Source organism: Lithobates pipiens, unplaced genomic scaffold (assembly GCF_037356315.1).
Source record: "Lithobates pipiens isolate NorthernLeopardFrog02 unplaced genomic scaffold, aLitPip1_a1.2 Scaffold_19, whole genome shotgun sequence".
Taxonomy (NCBI): Eukaryota; Metazoa; Chordata; class Amphibia; order Anura; family Ranidae; genus Lithobates; species Lithobates pipiens.
In genome coordinates this window covers 552,418,451-552,442,637 of record NW_027507764.1, presented here as the reverse complement: position 1 = coordinate 552,442,637, position 24,187 = coordinate 552,418,451, and the positions used below count along the sequence as shown (strand labels likewise).

Below are 24,187 nucleotides of genomic sequence, written 5' to 3'. Positions count from 1 at the left end.
CAGAAAATGTGCGATTGGATCTTGTTGGAAAATCTGATCGTGTGTGGGCTCCATCTGACTTTTTCCGTCCGAATTTCCGAACACACAAAGTTTGAGATCTGGATCTAAAATTTTCCGGCAACAAAATCCGATCTAAATGATTCCGATCGTGTGTAGACAATTCCGACGGACAAAGTGCCACGGATTTTCAGAATAAATTGCGAGACGAAAGCTATTGGCTACTGGCCTCTTTATAGTCCCCTCGTACGTGTTCTACGTATTTTTCTGACAATTTTGTGCAACCGTGTGTATGCAAGACAAGTTCGGGCCAAAATCCATCCGTTTGTCCGACCATGTGTACAGGGCATAAAGGTTCGTTTAACAAAAAAAATATAAACATGTTATACTTACCTCCTCTGTGCAGTTGGTTTTGCATAGAGGGGCCTCAATCCTCCTCTTCTGGGGTCCTTCAGCAGCGCTCCTGGCTCCTCCTCCTCTCGAGTGCCCTGTTGGAGAGCAGCTCTCCCTGGAGGCACTCGTGTGGGCATGCTCCCATGTCCTGCTGCTGCGTCTATTGACACAGAGAGCAGGACTCAGCTCCTGCATCATTGGCTTTGATTGACAGCAGTGGGAGCCAATGGCTGCACTGCTATCTATCCAAACAGGACCCGAGACACCAGCTGGAGCTGTTGTGCTCCTCCCCATCACTGGAAAGACCGGGTTCAGGTAAGTAAAAGGGGGGGGGGGCTCTGGGGGCAGCTGCATCACAGGAGGTTTTCCACCTTAATGAATAGAATGCATTAAGGTGAAAAACCTTGACAGTTTAAAACCCCTTTAACCGATTCCGGACCGCTTCCTGTACTTATACGTTGGCAGAATGGCACAGCTGGGCAAAGTATCGTACCCGTACGTTGCTTTGAATTTCCCACCGTGGCAGCGCGCACCTGCTGCGAGCTCCGTGACCGTGCCAGCGGGTCCCGTGGACTCGATAGCAGAGCTCAAGAACGGGGAGATGCCGATGTAAACATCATCTCCCCGTTCTGCCTAATGACAGGACACTGATCGTCTGCTCCCTGTCATCGGGAGCAGTGATCAGTGTGATGTCACACACAACCCATCCCCCAGACAGTTAGAAACACGCCCCTAGGATACACTTAAACACTCCCCGCCCCCTCCCCCCCCGTGGATAACCCCCTCACTGCCAGTTACATTTATACAGTAAGCAATGCAATTTTATAGTACTGATCGCTGTATTAATGCCAATGGTCCCAAAAATGTGTCAAAATTGTCCGACGCGTCCGCCATTTTTATTCACAGTCACGATAAATATCACTGATCGCCACCATTACTAGAAAAAATAATAATAATAAAAATGTCATAAAACTATCCCCTATTTTGTAGACGCTATAACTTTCGCAGCAATTAATCAATAAACGCTTATTGCGATTTTTTTTTTTTACCAAAAATATGTAGAAGAATACGTATCGGCCTAAACTGAGGGAAAATATATATATATATATATATATATATATATATATATATATATATATATATATATATATATATATATATATATATATATATATATATATTTTTTTTTTTTTTTTTTTTTTTTTTTTTTGTGGCATATTTATTATATCAAAAAGTAAAGAATAATGTTTTTTTTTGTTTTAAATTGGCACTTTTTTTGTTTATAGCGCAAAAAATAAAAACCGCAGGGGTGATCAAATACCACCAAAAGAAAGCTCCATTTGTGGGGGAAAAAAAAAGACAATTTTGTTTGGGAGCCACGTCGCACAACCACGCAATTGTCAGTTAAAACGACGCAGTGCCGAATCGCTAAAAACACTCTGGTCAGGAAGGGGGTGAATCCTTCCGGGGCTGAAGTGGTTAAAGAGGAAGTAAACCCCGATGGGTTTTACTTCCTCTTTTGCTCCCCGCAAGGCCTGCAAATTAAAAGCATAATGGCCTAGTTTTCATCTCATACTAGCCCATTATATGATACTTACCTGCAAACGAAGCCCGCGTCCTTCCGGAGCCGCAGACTCCGGCTCTGTGAGTGTCCATAAGTAGCATGACGTCGTTCCCGCGCATGCACACGGGAGCAAGAAACGGCGCGTGGTTCGTTTCCTCACAGCTCATGTGCCGATGACGACATCAGCGCACTACAAGTGAAATATCTCGTAAACGGCGCACGTTTAGAAGATATTTCCACTACCTATAGGCAAGCCTTATTCTAGGTTTACCTATAGATAAAAGTAAGAAAAGGGTTTACAACCACTTTAACTTTCTATTGACACCCACAGCGGTTCGGAGAGGGCAGTGTGAACTGCGAATCATATGCAATGCCGAACAGGCACAGGAATCGTACTGGTTCCCGCATCGCATATGTGTGAACCGAGCCCAACTCCACAAAAAAGGTTCCTGCACTTTTTTTTTGGGGGGGGGGGGGGGGGGATTTCTGGTGCGACTTGCATAGACAACTGTGCAAAAAGTTGCACAGATGTCAGGGAAGTTGCATCAGAAATCGCACTGGCCTGTGGCTTTGAAATCATGCTAATTCAAGTGAAGTAGCACAATTTGAAAGTCGCATTCAGTGTGAATGAGGGCTAAAGCTTGATTCAGATCAATGTGCGTTGGGAACGCACGCAAAATCGCGTAATTCCTGCTGTGTGGGGTGCACCACCACATGTTGGCCTTGTGGTTTGGGGATGCATCATTTTTCGTTTTTTAAAAGCACCGGGGACTTCTTTTCACGCATTTCTCACGGATTTGACAGCCTGTTGACGATGCTTGGGGGTCCCAGTAAGATTTAATGGAACTCCCACGCATCTGCTAGAGTGCAGTGCATTTCTCTGCAGTTTGGGATCGCTCGCAAGTTTCCCCCACCTGCCGAGATGTGAGACCGGGTTCACATACAGTATCTGACACCCCTCCCATTTTTGTAAATATTTTATTCTATCTTTTCATGTAACAACACTGAAGAAATTACACTTTGCTACAATGTAAAGTAGTGAGTGTACAGCTTGTATAACAGTGTAAATTTGCTGTCCCCTCAAAATAACTCAACACAGCCATTAAAGGAGTTGTAAACCCTCATGGTTTTTAACCGTAATGCAGGGCTCCCCAAACTGTGGCCCGAGGGCCAGATGTGGCCCTTTGCTAGTCTTTTTCCAGCCCCTGGGGCACTATTCCTCTCACTGACACCAACAGTGGGGCACCATTTCTTCCACCGATAACTATGATTGGATACTATTCCTCCTACTAATAGGGGCCATATTTATTCTTACTGATGCCCAGCCCGGGACACTTTCTGCCCACGCTGGCCACAATTTGGCCCTCCTAAAGTCTGAAGGACTATAAACTGGCCCTTTGAAAAGCTTGGAGACCCCCGCCTTAATGCATTCGGATGAAAAACCTGTGATGCAGCAGCCCCCCAGAGCCCCGCTTTTACTTACCTGAGCCCGGTCTTTCCAGCATTGAGCACACCAGCTCCTGATTGGATAGACTGATAGCAGTGCAGCCATTGGCTCCCGCTGCTGCCAATCAAATACAGTGACGTGGGGCCGAGTCCTGCGGTCTGTGTCAAAAGACGCAACAGCAGGACACAGGAGTGCGCCCGCACGAGTGCCCCGAGGGAGAGCGGCTCTCCAATGGGGCACTCGAGAAGAGGAGGAGCCAGGAGTGCCGCTGACGGACCCCAGAAGAGGAGGACCGGCGCCACTCTGTGTAAAACCAACTGCACAGAGGAGGTAAGCATAAAAAAAATAAAAATAAAAAAAAAACACAACCTTTTAGTTATCCTTTAACCACTTTCCGTCCGCCGGCCGTCAAATGACGGCCAGGTGGCACAGCTCTTGTGGGGGGAGGGCGTCATATAACGTCCTCTCATTTAAACAGGGAATGCACGCGATCATGCTCGCGCATCCCTGTTCCTTTGGTGGTGGCGTGTCACGGAGACACCACTCGCCACTGAGGGGGGTTAACAGCCATTGGGTATGGCTGTTTACCACGTGATCGGCCATGATGACGTCACGACCGATCACAGTTGGTTACACCCCCATTGTGCACGGGGCGTGCACGCGGTCGCGAGTGTGCTGCGTGTGCAAGTCGGTGGCGGCGTGTTCCTGGGAACACTGCTCGTCACCGACACTGGTAAACACCCATTGGCCGGCTATTTACCCACGTGATCGGCTGTGATTGTTTCACCCTGATGGGTGTTACTTCCTCTTTGTTGCCCTGCAAAGGTAAAGCATAATGGGCTACTATTCCTCGCTAGTAGCGAGCGTCCATTCTTCACCCCTCTTCCTTAAGGGGCCGCAAACTCCGGCTCTGTGACTGGCCGGAGACTCGTGACATCATTATGACGGACACATCGGACATTTTTGACACACTTTTGGGACCACTGTCATTTATAGAGCAATCGGTGCTATACAAATGCACCGATTCCTGTGTAAATGACACTGGCAGTGAAGGGGTTAACCACTAGGTGGCAGTGTAGGGGTTAAGTGATCCCTGGGGAGTGTTTCTAACTGTGGGGAGCGTGGCTATGCAAGACAGGTCACTGATCTCTGCTCCGATCACAGGGAGCAGAGGTGAGTGACACTGTCACTAGGCAAAATGGGGAGATGTTTGTTTACATTAGCATCTCCCCGTTCTTCCTCACTGTGAGACGATTGTGGGAATCCCCATGGCGATTGAGTCCGTGGGACCTGTGATCGGACTCGCAGAAGTCCCTCCCGGCGCACGGTGGTAAATTTAAAGGGACATACCCGTACGCCCATTTGCCTGTCTGTGCCATTCTGCCGACGTACATCGGCGCACGCTGGTCAGCAAGTGGTTAAGGGTGTGTGTCCTATGCCTGCATACATTTGCAAGTAGGTGTCCCTCATTCCCATCTCAAAATGTTGGGAGGTATGCATTAATGGCTGTGTGAGTTATTTTGAGTTTACCTTGCTTTGTGCACTGGCGCACAGCCATGTTGGAACAGGAAGGGGCCATCCCCAAACGATTCCCAGAAAGTTGATAGAACGCCTGATAGAACACCTTTGGGATGAATTAGATTGGAGACTGCGAGCCAGGCCTTCTCCCTCAACATCAGTGCCAGACCTCACCAATGCGCTTCTGGAAAAATGGTCAAACATCCCATAGACACACTCCTAAACCTTGTGGACGGCCTTCTTAGAAGAGATGAAGCTGTTATCGCTGAAATGGGTGGGCCGACTCAATATTGAACCCTACAGACTAAGACTGGGATGCCATTAACGTTCATGTGCGTGTAAAGGCAGGCGTCCCAATACTTATGGTAATATAGTGTATTTCATAATCATAACTAAGGATATAAATCCAGCTTGTGTGCACCAAATGCCTTTACAAACCCAGATATTACCTTTGTAAAAGTGGAAACATCACTACTGTGCTGTACATAGACTGTACAGAGAGCAGATCTACGGGAGGAACCCAACAGTGACAACTAATTAGCCCAGATTTGTCACATGTTCCTCTATGCCAGCTATTCGTAACCAGGGATCTGTGGAACTCCAGGGTTCCTTGAGCAGGGGCTAATTGACCTCTTTTGATGGCACTTGGTAAAGCCAGCTGCATGACACCAAAGAACTTTTTACCCATTTGTAAGGCTAACCATTACCTACCATTATTCCTACTGACCCCCAGTGAGTTTGTTTTCACCGGGATTCCCCAAGACAAATAATTGCAAAGGACCTGCTGGGACCCTCTGGGTTGCTCTACCAGTGGTGTCCAAACTGCAGCCCCTGGGTGCCCTTTGCTAGCCTTTATTCAGGCCCTGGGGTACTATTCCTAACAGTGACACCAACAGTGGGGCAGAATTCCTCTATTTGACACACACGATGGGTCACTATTCCTCCCAATAATGAGGTACTATTTCTACCGATGGATCACTATTCCTAGACCAGGGTGGATTTGATTTAAATCAAGTCGATTTAAATCACTAGTAAAAAGTATTGATTTAAATCATCATCATTTTTAACCCCTTCCATACCGGGCCTATTCTGGCACTCCTCTAGGGCTGTGGAAATTAAAGATTAATTCCTTGATTAATCGATTAATTTTTTGGATCGGTACTCACCTCTCCGCCGGCTTCCGGGTCTTCAGGGAGTTCCGTCGGAGATTCGGTGACATCACGGACATCGCTGTCACTGGACTCCTCCCCCCTTCCCCAAGTGCCTTCGTCTGCTAACGAAGGTAAAGGGGGAGGAGTCCAGTGACGTTAAAGTTCTGATTGAACGTAACGCGTACAGTGGAGGAGCTACGCATAACGTCACCCGCTGCTGCCCTACGGAACTAACACGATAGTTGGCTTTACATGCTGTGTTTTTATCATGTTTATGTGAGTAGATTGTGTTTGAACACAAAAATGAAATCTTACACTTAAAGCGGTAGTAAACCCGCAAATTTTTTTTTTTTTTTTAAACCTGCAAAGCAAAAGGTATAATGAGCTAGTATGCACCGCATACTAGCTCATTATGAAATACTTACCTTAGAACGAGGCCCCGACATCTGGCCCGATCCACGCCGAGGGAGCTGACATGCTCCCTCGGCGTCTCTTCCGGGTATCGCGGCTCCGGCGCTGTGAGTGGCCGGAGCCGCGATATCATCACTCCCGCGCGCGATTTCAGTCCTTGTGCGCATGCGCCGCTGCAGTCAGCGGCGCATACCGCTGGGGGAATATCTCCTAAACCGTACAGGTTTAGGAGATATTTTTTTTACCTACAGGTAAGCCTTATTATAGGCTTTCCTGTAGGTAAAAGTTAAAAAATTGACCATACAACCACTTTAAGCGGTGAGCACTTAGATCTTTTCTTTCTACCCATGACCTGGCGTTCTTGCTGAGATCTAAGGAGACGTGAGAGAAGTTTATGATCTGTGTTAACCCTTTTGATACCCACTTGCATGACCACCTGTTTGCACAGGGGTCCATGCCATAAGGTGAGATTAGTTAGACCGGAGGTGGAGGGATTGTCACGCTACTGTGGGAAAAAAAAAAAATTACTTACGCCAGTGCTACAGTTTGAATTTAAAATGTATTTGTGTGAACTGTGAAGCTAAGTCATGGATTGTAGAAACAAACTAGTGTCGGGTGATTGTATATAGTGTATACCACATTTACCACTGACTAATGCTGAGTTGTAATGCAAGGAGATCAGCTAAAAGTAGTTGGATCTGTATGTGTGTTATAATTAATCGAAATGAGTAGATTAAATCGATTAAAAAAATAGATTAAATCGAACACGAAAATTTTAATCAGTAACAGCCCTAGTAAAAATCATAATTTTCTTGCTAGAAAAACTACTCAAAACCCCCAAACATTATAATATATATATATATATATATATATATATATATATATATAAATATAATTTTTTTTTTTTTGTAAACAGACACCCTAAGGAATAAAATTGCTGTCATTGCAACTTTTTATCTCGCACGATATTTGCACAATAATTTTGTAAATGTGTTTTTTGTGGAAAAAAAAACAAAACAATAAAAGAGAGTAAAGTAAAGACGATTTATTTTTATAATATATACATACACACAGTGAAAGAGATGATGTTACGCCAAGTAAATAGATACCCATCATGCCACGCTTGCACACACTCATGGAACAATGCCAAACTTCAGTACTTAAAAATCTCCAAAAATCTCCATAGGCAACGCTTTCAATTTTTTTACAGGTTACATGTTTAGAGTTACAGAGGAGGTCTAGTGCTAGAATTGTTGCTTGTACTCTAGCGCACATGGCGATACCTCAAATGTGTGGTTTGAACGGCGTTTACATATGTTTTCGCTTGTGAGCGTGAGCTACCGGGGATAAGGGCTTTTTAAATTATTTTCGTTTATTTTTTTTTACTTTTATTTTTTTTTATTCTTCTTTTATAACATTTTTTTTTTTGATGACTTTTATTCCTATTACAAGGGATGTAAACATCCCTTGTAATAGGAATCATTCGTGACAGGTCCTCTTTATGGAGAGATGCGGGGTCAATAAGACCCCACATCTCTCCTCCAGGCTGGAAAGCAAGAGATAGAAAAAAAAAAAATCCACGATTTCTCATGCTTACCAGCCATGGCTTCGTTTACATCCGCGGCCTGGACGTGATGTCATAATGTCGCCCGGGCCCCTGACGGTCATAGAGATGACCGGTGACCATCTGGTCACCAGACGGCTCTATGCTCATCATCCAGCGGCGGACGATTCTTTCTCCTGGTCCCCAATGGCACGGCAGAAGCACCAGAGCATGTCAGAGGAAGGGGAGGTGGGGGGGGGTGTCCCCTCCCGTCGCCTGTAAGAATGATCAAGCGCTATGATCATTCTTATGGTATACAGAATCGCCGCCTGAAAACAAGGATATCTGAATTATGCCTGTAGCTGCACCCTTCATTCAGATATTCCCACTGAATGTCCAGGACGTCATATTACGCCCTTGGGCGGGAAGTGATTAAATAGCAACTGTCATCTCTGTCCCGCTGTGGCTCCTCCTCTGACCAACTGTTGTCTCACCAACAGTCACATTCACTGGTGATGCGGCAGTGACACAACAAGGTGAGGGACGTGGCGGCAGCAGGTGAGTGGATGCCCTCTAACAGGTGCTGCCATGATGGATTTGAAATGACAGGTGTTCTTTAAAATGTAAGGACTCATTCTTGCTGGTAGTTAGAATGTTTATTATTTGCAAACCAAATGAAAGTTTCCTATTCAGAATAATAAGCTGTCAGGTTAGTGAAACTGATTTAAATCATACAGTTTGTAGTGTACATAGATTTGCAAAACAATGGGATAAAGGAATATTCCTGAACTTTGTTCTATCTCATGGTTAATGCGAAATTGTGTGAAAGCATGCACTGCATTGATGCCATCTCAGCTTGCAGAGCTTGGATTCATTGAATGAGTTTACAAAAAAATTTAATTATTGCAGAATATACAGTGCTACATAACTGTGCTCCATTTCATGCTGAATAAAATACATTATTGTATCTTAAATAGATTTTTACTCCAAACGCATTTTATTGAAATAAATTTGATAAAAAGAAATAAAAAATTTTTTTTTTTTTTAGCCATTGATTTTTATCCACCCTGTATACAACTGAAGGGAAGGTCAGAGTTCAATTTGCTTTAAAGCCACACAGGAGGATTTGATTGCTTTAAACAAAAAAGCTTTTGCAGGTTGTGGGCATCACAACTGCATCCATCAGTTCTTCTTTCTTGGTTGGCCTTCCCCTTAAAGTTCCCTGCATAGAGTATTTTGGCTCGCATGTTAATGAATGAACAAAGATTGCCGTGTATGAGCGCTTTAGAGGGTTTAGTAGTAAATGAGTGACACAGAAAGCAGCAGTGTATGCGCTAAATGCAGCCATTGGGCTTTGTGTTAATGAGTGCGCGTGTAGGTAAATAAGCCTTGAATGAATGGCTAGAGACGGGTTTGGAATGCTGGGTATTGCTGGCATCTCATCAATGGCTCTTTTAATTCCTGTTTGGTTTGTCCCAGCAGAGATGGATTCGATCAGCCTAGCAGTCCTGAAGACCGCCACGGAGCGGGAGCAGAAGGGGGAAATAGACATCATCGGAGACCAGCTAAGGTGGGAGCTGACAAAATCGATCGACTTGTTAACCCGATTTTGATTTTTTATACCCAGTTACATTTTGAGGTCAATTGTAGTAAAGAAAAACCCATGACTGATAAAAGGCAAACTATGTTTTTTCTTTTCAAGTGCAGTTGTCTCTTGCTTTAGTAAAATACACCAAATGTGGACAGTCCTTTAAATTGAGCCTAGGTGTTTCCAGTGAAAGGTATTGCTAATACTACATCATGCAAAGACATTTTACACAATTGCTCACTTTCAACCTTGTGGACCCAGTTTAGGGAAGGATGAGTTTGGGATAGAGGAACTCAAGTATTTATTTCCAACCTTGGGCAACTGTTTTCTGTTCCAGCGTGCCCCTGTGATCAAAGCCAACTCCATAGAGGCATAGAGTTAGGTGTGGAGGAACTTGAGTGGCCTGCACAGAGCATTAACCTCGACCCTACTGAACACCATTGGGTTGAATTAGAAGACAGATTTTGAGCCAAATCTTCTCTTTAAACATCAGTACCTGATGATGGAAGTTTGCACGTCCAACCATGAACTGTCTCTGTTCCAGCATGATTGTGCCCTTGTAGTTTAAGATAGCTCCATAGAGACATGGTTTGATGAGTTAGCTGTGGAGGAACACAAAATTGTACTTCCAACCTTGGCCAACAGTCCCTTTTCTAAAATATGCATCTGTGCTTAAAGACAGTTCAATAGAAACATTGTTTGATGTGTTTGGTGTGGAGGAGCTCAAGTGTGTACTTTCAACATTGGCCAACAGTTTTCTGCTGCAGCACGAATGTGTCCCTATGGCCAAGGCCAGCTCCATAGAGACATGATTTGATGAGTTAGTTATGAAGGAACTCAAGTTTTCACTTCCAACCTTGTCTAGCAGTCTCTGTTCCAGCATGGCTGTGCACCTTTGCTTCAAGCCAGCTCCATAGAGACATGTTTTGATGAGTTTGAGATGGAGGAACTCAAGTATGCACTTACAACCTTGGGCCTACGGTTTTCTATTCCATCTTGACTGTGCCCTTGTGCTCCACGCCAGCTCCATAGAGACATGTTTTGATGAGTTTGAGGTGAAGGAACTCAAGTATGCACTTACAACCTTGGGCAACAGTTTTCTGTTCGAGCATGGCTGTGCTCTAAGCCAACTCCATAGAGACATGGCTTGATGAGTTAGCTGTGGAGGAATTTGAGTGGCCTGCTTAAGTGCTGACCTCGACTTTACGGAACACCTTTGGGATTAGAAGACCAATTGTGAGCTAGATCTTCTCTTCCCACATCAGTACTTGATTTTGGAAGTTTGCACCTATTTGCCCTTCCAATCTTGGCCAACAGTCTCTGTTCCAGCATGCCTGTGCATCTGTGCTCAAAGCCAGACCTATAGAGACATAGTTTGAGTTCGATGTGGAGGTGCTGAAGTATGTTCTTACAACCTTTGTCGATTGTTTTCTGTTCCAGCAGGACTCAAAGCCAGTTCCATAGAAACCTGGTTTGATGAGTTTGGTGTGGAGGAGCTCAAGTATGCACTTCCAACCTTGGCTAAAGGTTTTCTGTTCCAGCACGACAGACCCTTGTGCTCAAAGCCAGTTCCATAGAGACATGGTTTGATGAGTTAGCTGAGGAGAAACTCAAAATTGCACTTCCAACCTTGACCAACAGTCTCTGTTCCAGCATGACTGCGCACCGGTGTTCAAAGTTCCAGCAGTACTCAAATCCAGTTCCATAGAGACATTGTTTCATGAGTTTATTGTGGAGGCACTCAAGTATGCATTTCCAACTATGGCCAACAGTTTTCTGTTCCAGCATGACTGTGCCCCTGTGTACAGAGACAGCTCTATAGAGACACGGTTTGAAGACTTGTGTGGAGGAACTTGAGTTGTCTGCGTAGAGCGCTGACCTCAACCCTACCGAACACCTTTGGAATGAGTTAGAAGACCAATTGTGAGTCAGATCTTTTCTTCTAATAACAGTACCTGACCTCGCAAATGCAGTTTTGGCTAGAGGAGCACAAATTCACAAAGACACACTCCAAAATGGTGTGGAAAGCCTTCCTAGAATAATAGAGCCTCAAAAGGGAAAGGGAGGGGTGAACTCCATAATGGCCATTTTTGAGTTTTAAGACGGATGTACAACAAGCTCTTGTAGATATAATGGCCAAAGGCTCATGCACATGGGCCCCTCCCTCCTTGGTATTCAGGGCCAGTAGCATAGATTTCCGCTAAACTGAAAACGTTAGAACAAATGTTTTGTGCATATAGCGTTGAATATGTTTCATGCGCAGGACCTTGGATGCAGATTATTCTTTTTTTGAGCATGCAGCTGGAAGTAGTTGCAGATTATGGAGCTATGCGCAACTGTGAGCATGGGCCCATAGCATAACACATAGTTTATGGATCTGAACAAGACTAAGTATAATGTAAAATCTGCAGTATATTTTGCACTCATGTGCATGATGAGCCCATATGGTGTGCATTGCAGGGATATGGTTAAAGTTTATCTAAAATCAAAATGTTACTTTTTGTATAGAATAGGAAACAATTATCACCCCCTGAGGTCTATGCCACTCCTGGGGAGATTCACTCTTTCTATATCCTGACAACCATAAGAGGGGGTTTTCCCTTCACTTCCCACCTCTGAGACAGGGGAAAAAAAGGGAGAATTTCCCCAATTGGATGCAGACCGCATAGAATAAAAAGTTCCAAGCCATTTTTAAAAAAAATAATCTTACTAGCTTCTGTTCTGTAAATATTAAAACATGCCATTCTAAAGCACTTGCCACGCAAGAGGTTTGGTCTTCCTTTTATGGAACACGATCCATCCCACTGTAGACTCAGACTAACATACAGCATTCCATGCAAGTATCTTACAAAGAGTTAAGCTGCCAGTGCAGTAAACCGAAGGAAATGCTAGGGATGCCATATTCCATTGAACAAGTTACCAGTAATATGACCTCATTCTCTAGGCAGGCTTCTAGTAGAGGTAATGACATAATTGCAGGAGCAAGGTGGTGAGAATTCTTATGCCAGTAGGATGAATAGCACTGCCAAGAGAGAAATTGTACAGTAGTTCTAGAAAACGTTGGCTGGCTGCAATTCAAGCAAGTTGTTTTTTTGTTAAACTGAACACTTTTTTTAACCTTTAATTCATGGTCACTTAAGAAGGTCAGTTTGATGCAGTTTGGCCTTGGAAATCTGCTGAAAAGCAAGGTGTATCCAGTGCTAGGCGGGGTTGCTCTAATTGATGGTGGCCTTGAAAATGCTTGAGGGCTTTGTACAAAAAATAAAACCATTGTGTGTGTGTGTGTGTGTGTGTGTGTGTGTGTGTGTGTGTGTGTGTGTGTGTGTGTGTAATTTATATATATATATATATATATATATATATATATATATATATATATATATATATAATCTCTCCACGCTTATAGAATAACGATAGCTGCTAGCACCACAATTGACATATATTGTGTCATAAACCAGTATTGCACTCAATTAAAATATGAATACACAAATGCAATACATATAAAGTGCACAAATTGAGAGTTGATTGGTTCAAGTCCCAGAAACCTATTGATCGGGTAAAATTGTCCCAACAGGAGCCACTGAGGAGCACCCCTACATATCAACAGTCCTCATAAATGACCATTCGTGATTATCAATCCATAAACAGTGACTACCACCAACATGACGATGTCCACCACCACAGATAATGTGGGTATGCTTACCAAAAAATATGGACCCAAATACCATATGGCAATGAGTCACTAAATCTGAGGTTATTTGACATCACATAGAGGAAGAATCCTCTGCGTTTTCCATGGGTAGATCCCAATAATCCACCAGACTCTGGCATGGGTGGACTCCACTTGATAGATTAGTTATCAGGGCCTCCACAGCCACCAGGTCATTGAGCATGGCCTCCATCCTGGAAGGAAGCAGAGTGACAGGTGCACCCTTCCCCTTTATCTCTAGCTCTCTTGCACCCTTGAGCATCACTAATTTGCGGTTTCCATCTTGGCTATGGGAAACGCAAAGATGGCCATCTGCGGTCTCCACGTTTACTGTGGGCAGGTCAATTGCAGGAGCTGGGTGATGAGACTTCTTATGCCACTAAGATAAATATCGCTGCCAAGAGAAAAATTGTACAGTAGTTCTAGAAAATGATTGCTGGCTGCAGATTCAAGCGAGTCGCTTTTAGTAAAACTGAATAGGTTTTTAAACTTTAATTTATGGTCACTCAGGGCAGCCAGTGAGATGCAGTTTGGCCTTGTAAATCTGCTGAGAAGGAATGTGTCACCAAACCCAAGCTAGGCATGGTTGCTCTGATTGATGGTGGCCTTGAAAGTGCTTGAGGGCTTTGTCCAAAAACAAAACATGGCTGAAATTTTACCTCTTCTGCACTCTTTTTTTTTTTTTTTAAAGCTAGGTTTTAGAGTAGAACGTCAGACCAAACTTTTTTTTTTATTTTTTTATTTTTTTACATTTTGGATAGAGTAGGGAAGGATTAGAAGCTCTTATGCTTTTTATAGCCTTCTTAGTTCTTACTGGAGGAGATCATTCAATATTTGTCCCAGTGACCTTGTCATCAGGAGGGGGATTGGGAGGGAATCCATGATGTGGTCACTGGAAAATGGAGAGGAAATCTTTCCACAGGAAGATTAAGTGAGAAGGTGCTTAACGGAAGACCTGATCGCTATCTACAAATTAATCAATGGTGACTGTAAAGCTGGAAACAACTTGTTTAATCCTAGTTCCCTGATTAGGACACAATTTATGGTTGGAGTAGAGGAGGTCGAGGCCTGGTTTACACCTATGTAGGTTGTAGTTTGCATATTCCAGGTGCATTTTGCATTTTTCAATACACATTTTTGATCTATTGAAGTCTATGGAACCAAAAACCAGAAAAAAATCCCTGGACCTTTCCATAAAATGCACAGATTTGAATGCGACTTATAGGAAACCATGCCATCAAAAAGTAGTCTCTTGGAGCTGGAGGGCAAAACTGTCCATGAGAGAGCAAATCCATCATGACTGGAAGCGGCAGTGGTGACTCAATGCTTAAGTGTAGGAGAGATAGACACTAGAGGAGCCTAAGCCAAAATGGTATATTTTCAACTATTGATGCAAGAAGTTCCATTGACAGCCTAAGGCCGTGTACACACGCGGGGACTGTTCGCCCAACTTTGTCCGTCAAACAGTTTAGGCAAACAGTCCGCTCAAAATTAGCATGGACGGACATGGCCACACACGACGTACGAACAGTTTGCTGAAACCGTGCGCGATGACGTGAACGGCACGTACGACGGGACGAAAAATACGACGTCCTATACACTGCATTATAACTTTCGGCGTGTAAAGCCTTTCTGAGCATGCGCGGAACTTAGTTTGTCGAACAAGCCTACACACGAGGGAACTGTTCGCTGAAACAAGGTTTCAGCGGACAGTTTTTCGGAAATTCCGAAAAACCTTGTTCAGCGGACTGTTCGCTGAAACTGTCCGCTGAAAGCCCACACACGAGCGGACTGTTTGCCGAAACACTGTTCAGCGGACAAAGTTGGGCGAACAGTCCCCGCGTGTGTACGCTGCCTCAGAATTCTATCCTTCCACTGTTGTCTAGGCACAGTACAAATCTTGCTCCTCTTTCTAAAAAGGAGTGAATGACAGAAGTGCTTTGAACACTACTCAAGTTCAAGAGCATTCAATGCTATGCCTCATAAGCTTAACAACCCATGACTTTGAGCAGCCTGCTTGTTGAAATGCGTCCCACAATCTTTCTAGCTGGGGTTCGGTGTGTTAATGTACCATCCAAAAACAATTGGTCAGTTACGAAAAACCAAGGATACTCTGGCACTGTTCTTTTCTCCCAAAACCAACTTTTTGCTTTCTCTATCAGACGATTGATATTCCCTTGTGGAAGATCTACAGAATTGTTCCCATTCCTATTGGAGACAGTAATGCCGCGTACACACGACCGGACTTTGAGGGACTAGGTCCGACGGTCTTTCCGACGGCTTTCGGCGGAGTTCCGACGGACTTTCAGAATGAACGGACTTGGCCACACACAATCACACCAAAAGTCTGACGGATTTGAACGTGATGACGTACGACTGGACTAGAATAAGGAACTTCATAGCCAGTAGCCAATAGCTGCCCTAGCGTCGGTATTTGTCCGTCGGACTAGCATACACACGAACGGATTTCTCGGTCCAGCGGAAAAATTTAAAACGTTCTATTTCTAAAGTCTGCCGGATTTTTGGCAAGCAAAGGTCCGATGGAGCCCACACACGATCGAATTGTCCAACGGACTCGTTCCGTCGGACCTTTGCTGTCAAAAAGTCTGGTCGTGTGTACGGGGCATAAGACCTTTGTGAATGCCCTGGGGCAGATGTACAGACCGAAGGGGAGACCCAGAAACTGGTAGACGAATTGAGGATGAATTAGGACAAGCAGGTGTCCGATAAACCTACAGAGCATCCAGTCTCCCAGATTTATGAATATTATACTGTAATTGATTGGAGGTTTTCCATCTTGCACAACTCCACCTTCCTGTGCTTGTTGAGTTTCATTTTTTCCCTTCAACTTCACGATTGTTTTTTTTTTTTTTTTTTTAATCCAGCTACAAACCTGAATTTTTTTTTTTTTCCCATCATCTCTGGCAGCCTGGAAGAGATTTGAAAAGTGGACTTCCCACCTATCAATGTTATATTATCATTATGCTCGTTGAATTACGCCCCTGCATGGGTGAACGTTTGTCATGTTGTTATACTTTTTCAGTAAAAATTATTGTACCAGAAAGGTGGACCTCCCTTAAACTTCCAGTGCCACACCAATATAGCTGACATGGCCCACAGATCCTGAATATTTTCCATCCAGGTGTATGTACAAAGCTTCACACAGGCATCCCCTGGATTAGTGCACCCTTAAAAAAGGACTTCCGCTGTTCTCCCAAGACAAGTTGGATCTTTAAGGCTTCAATAACGACGATCAGGTACTTCTCCAGTTCTTCAATTGCCTCCTTGTATCTACTTGGGAATTGCCACCTGTATGCTGGACCTTTTTGAATTTTTCATTTTTTTTTTTGTTTTACATTTTTTTTTTTTAAGATATTGGCCCTGACCTGCTAGTGGTCACTCATGAGATGGCTGTATCCTGTCTACTCCCAAAAAGATTGGATCCATTGTCTGGTATCATGTGACAATTTTTTATTTATTTGTTTTAATCTGCAGGGCTGTAATTTTCTGTAAAATGTAATGCAACGTGACTATCTGGAGGTGCTCTGTACACAGAAACATAATTTCCTGCTTGTATGACTGGCTCACTGATTTTCCCATGAAGTCTGCACCAAGATACAAGTCACATTTTTGGCATCCACTGCAACAAAAATGTCATTTTTGATATGATACTCCCAATAAGAAATTGCGTCTAAAGAGATGCGGACCCTGCCACTTTCCTCAGAGTCCTGCAGGTGCAGCAGCTGGTGGACAATTATGAAACCTCTCCCATTAGACTCACTCAGCACATGGGCTGGTTATTGCCGGTGTGCCAGCACCTGCAGATGCTACAGTATGTAGGAGCACTTCAGATGTAGATCTTATTTTTGGACTAGAGCCTCCTTGAATGTGACAGCAAGGCAACATGTCTTGACAGCTACATTAATGATGCATCCACCATCGGAGGAGACTGCTGAAGGTTGACTTTTTCAGGGTATACAGTTTTGACAGCCTGTTTATACGAGCATTTTTCTCTGACCCCTTCAATTCCTCTTGGATTAACTCCTCCAGTTCAGTGAAGGGAATGAGTACTTTCTAACCTTGGGGAGAGTTTCCTCCACTTCACCCCAGGCAATTGCATGCTTAGCTGCTCTTGCAAATAGGCTCTATTGGGCAATCTTCAAAGCTTGTCACCCCTTTAACGCTTCCTTCCCATGGGAAGCTTTCCAATTTGGACACCACCTACTGGCTCTGGTTGGAAGTGCTAGGCAATTTAGCCACCGACTGGGGAGTACAGACTTCCTGCATCAACGCCTTGGCCGATTCTTTAATCAAGGCGGCTACTTTCCAGACATCCCTTTTTTTTGCTCCAAGTGGACTTGACATGCTAGCTTGTCAAGCAATGACTTTCCACCACAAATGCAGCTACCATTAGGCCTGGTAATCTGTGGTGTTTGTAAATGGGGAGCAAATATAATGAGAGGTGAGATGATGACATTCATCAATGTTGCCTGGATGTCTGCGCTTGAATGGTGACTGTTCTGGCTTTTAGCAGGCTCCCTCCATCTTGAGGACCTTGCAGGGCTCCAGGCAGATCTGACATACTAGCTTGGCAGGCAAAGATTTTCCACCACAAATGCAGCGACTATTAGGGCTGGTAACTTGTGATGTTGGTAAACGGGGAGCAATGATAATGAGGGGTGAGATGATGACCTTAATCAACATTGCCCGGATGTCTGCTCTTGGATAAAGACTTGTCTTGACCTTCAGAAGGTTCCATCCATCTTGTAGCCCTTACAAGACTATAGATATTGGCTCGCTCTTTCTCAATCTTCACAATTTACCTAATCTCTATACCTTAAAGAGGAAATAAAGGCACATTTTTTTTTTTTTTTTTTAAAGCAAACCCTGTAAGGCAAATGCATAATGAGCTAGTATGCATAGCATACTAGCTCATTATGAATAACTTACCTGAGAACGAAGTCCCCCGAAGCGGTCCTCCGACTTCCTCTTCGCCGCTGCCATGGATCCCGGAGAGACTTCCGGGTCTCGCGGCTCCGGCGCTGCGATTCGCCGGAGCCGCGATGACGTCACTCACGCGCACGGGAGCTGACACTCGCAGCATATCGCCACGATCTGCGGCCTTCCCAGTGCACCTGCGCGCTGCTGTTTACGGTGGCTGTCTTCGGGTAAACTGTATAGGTTTAGGAGATATTTCTTGGACCTACACGTAAGCCTTAATCTAGGCTTACCTGTAGGTCAAGAGTTGGTTGTAAGGCTTTACAACCACTTTAAAAGCAATGGGTGGTCTGACTGGGCAGCGTTAACCATAGAATCAGAGCAAAGCAGCAGTCTGAAATGAAAAACAGCATAAGGCCCCTTTCACACTGGGGCGGTAGGGGCGTCGGAGGTAAAGTGCTGCTATTTATAGCGGCGCTTTACCGTCAATTTTGCTGGCTATTCGGCCGCTAGTGGAAGCTTTTACCCACCCAGCGGCCAAGAAAGGGTTAAGACCACCTGCAAAGTGCTGCTACATTGAAATCAATGGGCAGGAGCGGTATACACACCGCCCCTTCACCGCTCCAAAGATGCTGCTAGCAGGACTTTTTTTTTTTGGCATCCTGCCAGCGCCCTCGGGGCTTTCACATTGGAGACACAGCAGCGGCTCTTTCAGGGCGCTTTGCAGGCACTATTTTTAGCACTGTAGCACCTGCAAAGCACCCCAGTGTGAAAGGGGTCTAAGGCTAAGTCTCCACTATTGCGACCTGAAAGTTGCACGATTTTGCAGCAAATTTGATGCAATGCCTGTGTATTCTTGAGGTCTATGGACACAGATATGAGCGGTACTCATTGTAAATCATGGAGTACGACTTGTCATGTGACTTTGCAGTGACAAGTCGCACTAGTGGAAACTGAGCCCAACACAGTGATCCCAGAGCAAGCATTGAGAAGGAGATAGGAAATGCCATATGGAGTACAATGATCCTAGAGCAACACCTAAGAAGCAGATAGGAAGAGCCCAGGTAAATGCCATGAAAAGGGAAAACATACCTGCAAACAATGACCACATAAGCATCCAGCATGCATGAGTAGAGAGCTCCACCATTTGTTGCCCAAAAATGCCATAAAACCCATTTAAAACTCACATTTGCCATTAGTGATGATATCAGTGACTGAGCATGCTCAGATCACCATCCTGGAAAAGCTCTAGCCAGGAAACTGGTCACAGAGGCCACATCACTTCCTGCATCTCATGCTCAGAGTGTACTTGCACTGCTGCCACCATCTTGGAAATGGCAAACACCCATAACAGAGAAAAGAAGTAAAAAACATATGAAAAGCAAAGGGAAATGTTGTCACTTACGTCACAGCTTGTTTAAAGCTTTCTTGAGAAGCCTGTGCCACCAGAATGGGGCACCAACAATATAGCTCATTTAGTGACTGTACAGGAAGGACTTCCACCCAGGAGAGGCTAAAATATGGTCCCAGACCACCAGAATGGGGCTCCAACCATATAACTCATTTAGAGATGGTAGAGCAGGGGTGCCCAACCTTTTGAAGAGAGAGAGCCACTTAAGCGACTTGGTAACCGGTCACGGGCCACAATGAGCAGATCAGGCGGATGACAGGTCCGTGCAGAGCGGACACGGCCCACTCTACTCTATGGGTCCTCAGATCCACCCTCAGGGAAGGTGATTGATCCCCTTCTGTTTTTTTTTTTTTTTTGCGAATCAGATTGGAGGTAGGCGGGTGTAAAAGGACACAAATCCGTTTACATCTGCCGTTTCATAGAGGTGAATGGAGGTTCCTATTGAGTTGTACTGATTGTGTGAAAGCGGCCTTTCGCACTAATGCAGCGCAGTGCACCTGTGTCTTTCCTTTGGGTTAGCTACACTTTGCCATATACTTCTGTTTAGGGATGAGCTCAGGCATGTTTGCATGGAACACGTGCAGAGCCCACCAGGAAGTCGGCGCAGTGGTGCGCTAATCACAGGTAGTGAGACCGCTGTGCGGCTGCAGAGATCGGGCAATATCTCACTGCCTGTGATTAGCCCAGTGCTGCGCCAACTTCCTGGCGGGCTCTGCACGTGTTCCATGGGAACATGCCTGAGCTCATCCCTACTTCTGTTATAGCCTGTAGGTGTGGTGCACTTTCTGAAAGCTTACAAAACCCACAGGTAATAACAGAAGTCTATGCCTCAGTGCAGGTAACCTGAAGGTGCATTGCTTCTATTAATTTTTGATGGAGGCTGCCATTCTTCTGAGGCCCAGAGCACCTGAGCAGCAGTAAATCTTTAGGCTATCAGCAGATTGGCCTCTAGAGGCTCTGAGTTTTGAATAAATGCCAACTATGGAGAACAACTGAGCATGCGCAGACTGAGACAGTATATTACTGGATTTTAAACACAAATTTTTAATGTATTACATAGCTATACCTGCAAAAGGGGACAGCCTGATGTGATCTAGTAGGGCCTAATTTTATGACTAATGTCCCGTTTTTTTAACCGTTTGCCGACCGGCTCACGTCGATATAGGTTGGCAGAAGGGCACGTACAGACATATTAACGTACCTGTACGTTGCCCTTTAAGAAGCGGCTTGTGGGTGTGCGCACCCGCCGCAAACTCAATGAGTGTGATCGCGGGTCCCACAGACTCGATGTCCGCAGGGACACCCGCGATCGTCTCACAGAGAGGAAGTATGGGAAAATGCTGATGTAAAAAAACATTTCCCCATTCTGCCTAGTGACACTGACACTGATCACAGCTCCCTAAAATCGGGAGCGGTGATCGGTGTCATGTCACGGATAGCCCCTCCCCCCCACAGTTAGAATCACTCCTTAGGACACTACCCCCCCCAACAGCACACCCTAGTGGTTAACCCTTCCACTGCCAGTCACGTTTACACAGTAATCAATGCATTTTTAATCACACTGATCGCTGTATAAATGTGAACGGTCCCAAAATAGCGCCAAAAGTGTCTGATCTGTCCACCATAATGTCGCAGTCACGATAAAAATCACGTCCTGCTCGCCTCGCTTCAGGTCTGCAAGTACACACAATATAGTTCACTGTGTAGCGGCGGCCCCATGTCACTCCTCTGGCGAGTGTTACCCGGTGTGGGCTGCCCCCCCCCATAGTGACGCCACTGGTCCCTGATGTTTTCCCTGGAGAGAAGTGGCTTCTTGGCTGCCCTTCATTAAACCAGGTCATCCTCCAAAAGTCTTCACCTCACTGTGCCTGCAGATACACTCACACCTACCTGCTGCCATTCCTGAGCAAGCTCTGCACTGGTGGTGCCCCGATCCCAACCGATGAATCAACTGTGGGAGACGGTCCTGGCGCTTGCTGGACTTTCTTGGGCGCCCTGAAGCCATCTTCACAAATGCAGTGGAGATTTTTTTTTTAATGGGATTAAGGTAATTTTCACGGCAAAGAGGGACTTTGCAATATATTGCAGTTCATCTGATCACTCTTCATAACATTCTGGAGTATATGCAAATTGAGGCAGCAGACTTTGTGAAAATTAATATTTTGTGTCATTCTCAAAATTTTTGGCTACGGCTGTACAGTACAGATATGACTTGATGACTCACAGAAGTCCTGGGCAGATAGAATGTGTTCTCTAAATGCGATTTGTCAAATTTCCAGATGATGGTAATCCAAGGTTTGGAGCTGATGTGCTGGGGACGGCCTGGTCACAGTGAGCGCAGTCTATGTGGACGTGCACATCTGCATTGTTTATAGGAATGGCTCTTTTGGGAAAAGTTGACCTGTCACATCTGGAGAGGACTTGGCCGTTTTATGCACGAAAACTCCAAAACCAAATCCCTTTTTTCTCAAATCGCCTTTCAGGACAACCCCGGAGAGAGTGTAGCTCCACCTTGCAATCAGGAAACACATGCCCACTTTAAAAACACCTCCTCCTCCTCCATGGCTTCAGTTATTGTGTTTCCTCCTTGGAGGAAGCATGTGCCTGAACCAGGGAGAGCTACACTCTCTGCAGGGGAGTAAGGCTTACCTTTTGTTGCAGGTTGTTTCTCTTTGACCCCCAGCAGCATCTCCACGGGGAGAGGACTCCTGGAGCTCCTGGTCCCGCCATCTCACGGGAGTAAGGACCCTCGGAGTGCCGGCGTCGGGTGCCCGGTGTCCGCTTGTTAGCGCAGGGAGGGCTCTGTTGCTGGCGGAGGCCGCTGCAGGTCAGCGGCATGGCTCCGTTTTCGGCGCCGGGTCCCGGGCGGCGACGGCGTCGTTCACGGTGACGCGCGGGCGCTCTGAGGGGGCGTGGCGCCGTGGTTCAGCGCCTGGAACGCAGGGGTCATGGGGCGGGTCAGGTGACCGTGTGCTTCCGCTTCCGGCCGGCCTTGATGACGCGGCGGCCGGGAAAATTTAAAATGAGAGCTGTTTGTAAAATAGCTGCCTCACTCAAACGATGGAAGAGTGCAAGCCAGCTATGGCGGAGACAGGCGCCCCCAGCACCGGTCCAGCCCAGGTACGTAAGGTGCACTGGCACCCTCTGCTTTACTGTGGGTATGTCTTTGTTTGTTCCCCCCTCTTGGGGGCCTGTCGCTGCAGGTCAGAGGTGGACTTCGCTCTGACCTTTTGCAGCCTAGTTCTGGGGTCTCACTAGTAGGTCTGTTTGGTGGTGGGTCTCTGCACTGGCTTGGTGTTAAGCAACTGGTTGTTGAGAGCTTTTAGTGAATTAAACCTGTATGTCGTTTCAGGAAAAATCACTAGGAAAAGCTAGACCAGGTCAGAGAAAATGTCCTTCTTGCAAAACCCCCCTCAGAGATTCATGGCAGAAGGCAATGTGCAGAAATTGTATCAGAGAATTGGTGGAAGAGGAAACATCTCAACAATATAAGGATTTGTTTTCTTCGGTTAAAGAGCTGACAAACTCTTTGAGTTCAGTCAAGTCCATCCTGATACAAAACCCTCCCGCACAGACCGAGCCTCAGAACTTACCGCCCAGCCCCAGGGCGTCGTCATCCAGACAGGTGGAAACTGAAGAGTCTGGAGACGAAGGGGGTAGTACTCTCATCTCCTTCAGGGATTCTGAGGAGGAGGAAGAGGAAGAAGATAGCAGGGGCTCCAAATTCAAGCTATCACTAGAGGAAGTAGATGATATTTTAAAAGCAATCTACACTACTCTAGAAATTCAGGAAGAAAAAGTACAACTGTCAGTTCATGACAAAATGTACCAGGGGTTGGACGAAACAAAACGGCGAGTTTTTCCTGTCCACAGGGTCCTCTCAGACTCAGTGAGAAAGGAGTGGAAGGACCCAGAAAAAGCCCCTTTCTTCTCTAAAGCTCTCAAAAGAAGGTTTCCCTTCGAAGATAAGGACTCAGAGGTTTGGAACAAGAAACCCAGAGTCGATGCAGCTTTCTCGCAGGTATCCAGACGAACGGATCTAGCCTTTGAAGATATGGGGATCCTTAAAGACCCAATGGACAAAAAAGCTGACTCCATCCTTAAAAAAGCTTGGGATGCTGCGTCAGTCAGTCTAAAACCAGCAATGGCAGCTACGGTGGTGGCCAGGAATCTGGAATGTTGGGTAGAGAAGCTGAAGAGCCATATTGAGGCGGGGACACCCCGCAAGGATCTCTTAGAGTCCTTTCCACTGATCCTGAATGCAGTCAAATACATGGCGGATGCATCAGCAGAATCAGTTAAACTGGCCGCTAGGTCTTCGGCTCTTGTAAATTCAGCCAGGAGAGCAGTTTGGCTGAAAACATGGTCTGGGGACACTGCCTCTAAGGTCAAGCTGTGTGGTCTTCCCTTCTCGGGTGACTTGCTCTTTGGTCCTGATTTAGAGTCTGTGCTGGATAGAACAGCCGATAAAAAGAAGGCTTTTCCAGTTAAGAAAAAGCAGATTGCTAAAAAGAATT

The 24,187-nt window shown here is 45.5% G+C and overlaps 1 protein-coding gene across 1 annotated transcript in view; it reads left to right on the top strand.

Moving 5' to 3' along the window:
* The window catches only part of DEPTOR (DEP domain containing MTOR interacting protein), a 194,163-nt gene that overhangs the window by 1,353 nt on the left and 168,623 nt on the right, over positions 1 to 24,187 (top strand). The window contains exon 2 of the mRNA XM_077493284.1: positions 9,507 to 9,594. Within this exon, the coding sequence (XP_077349410.1) occupies positions 9,509 to 9,594 (86 nt within the window). The 5' untranslated portion in view covers positions 9,507 to 9,508. The remainder of the gene's footprint in view (positions 1 to 9,506; positions 9,595 to 24,187) is intronic.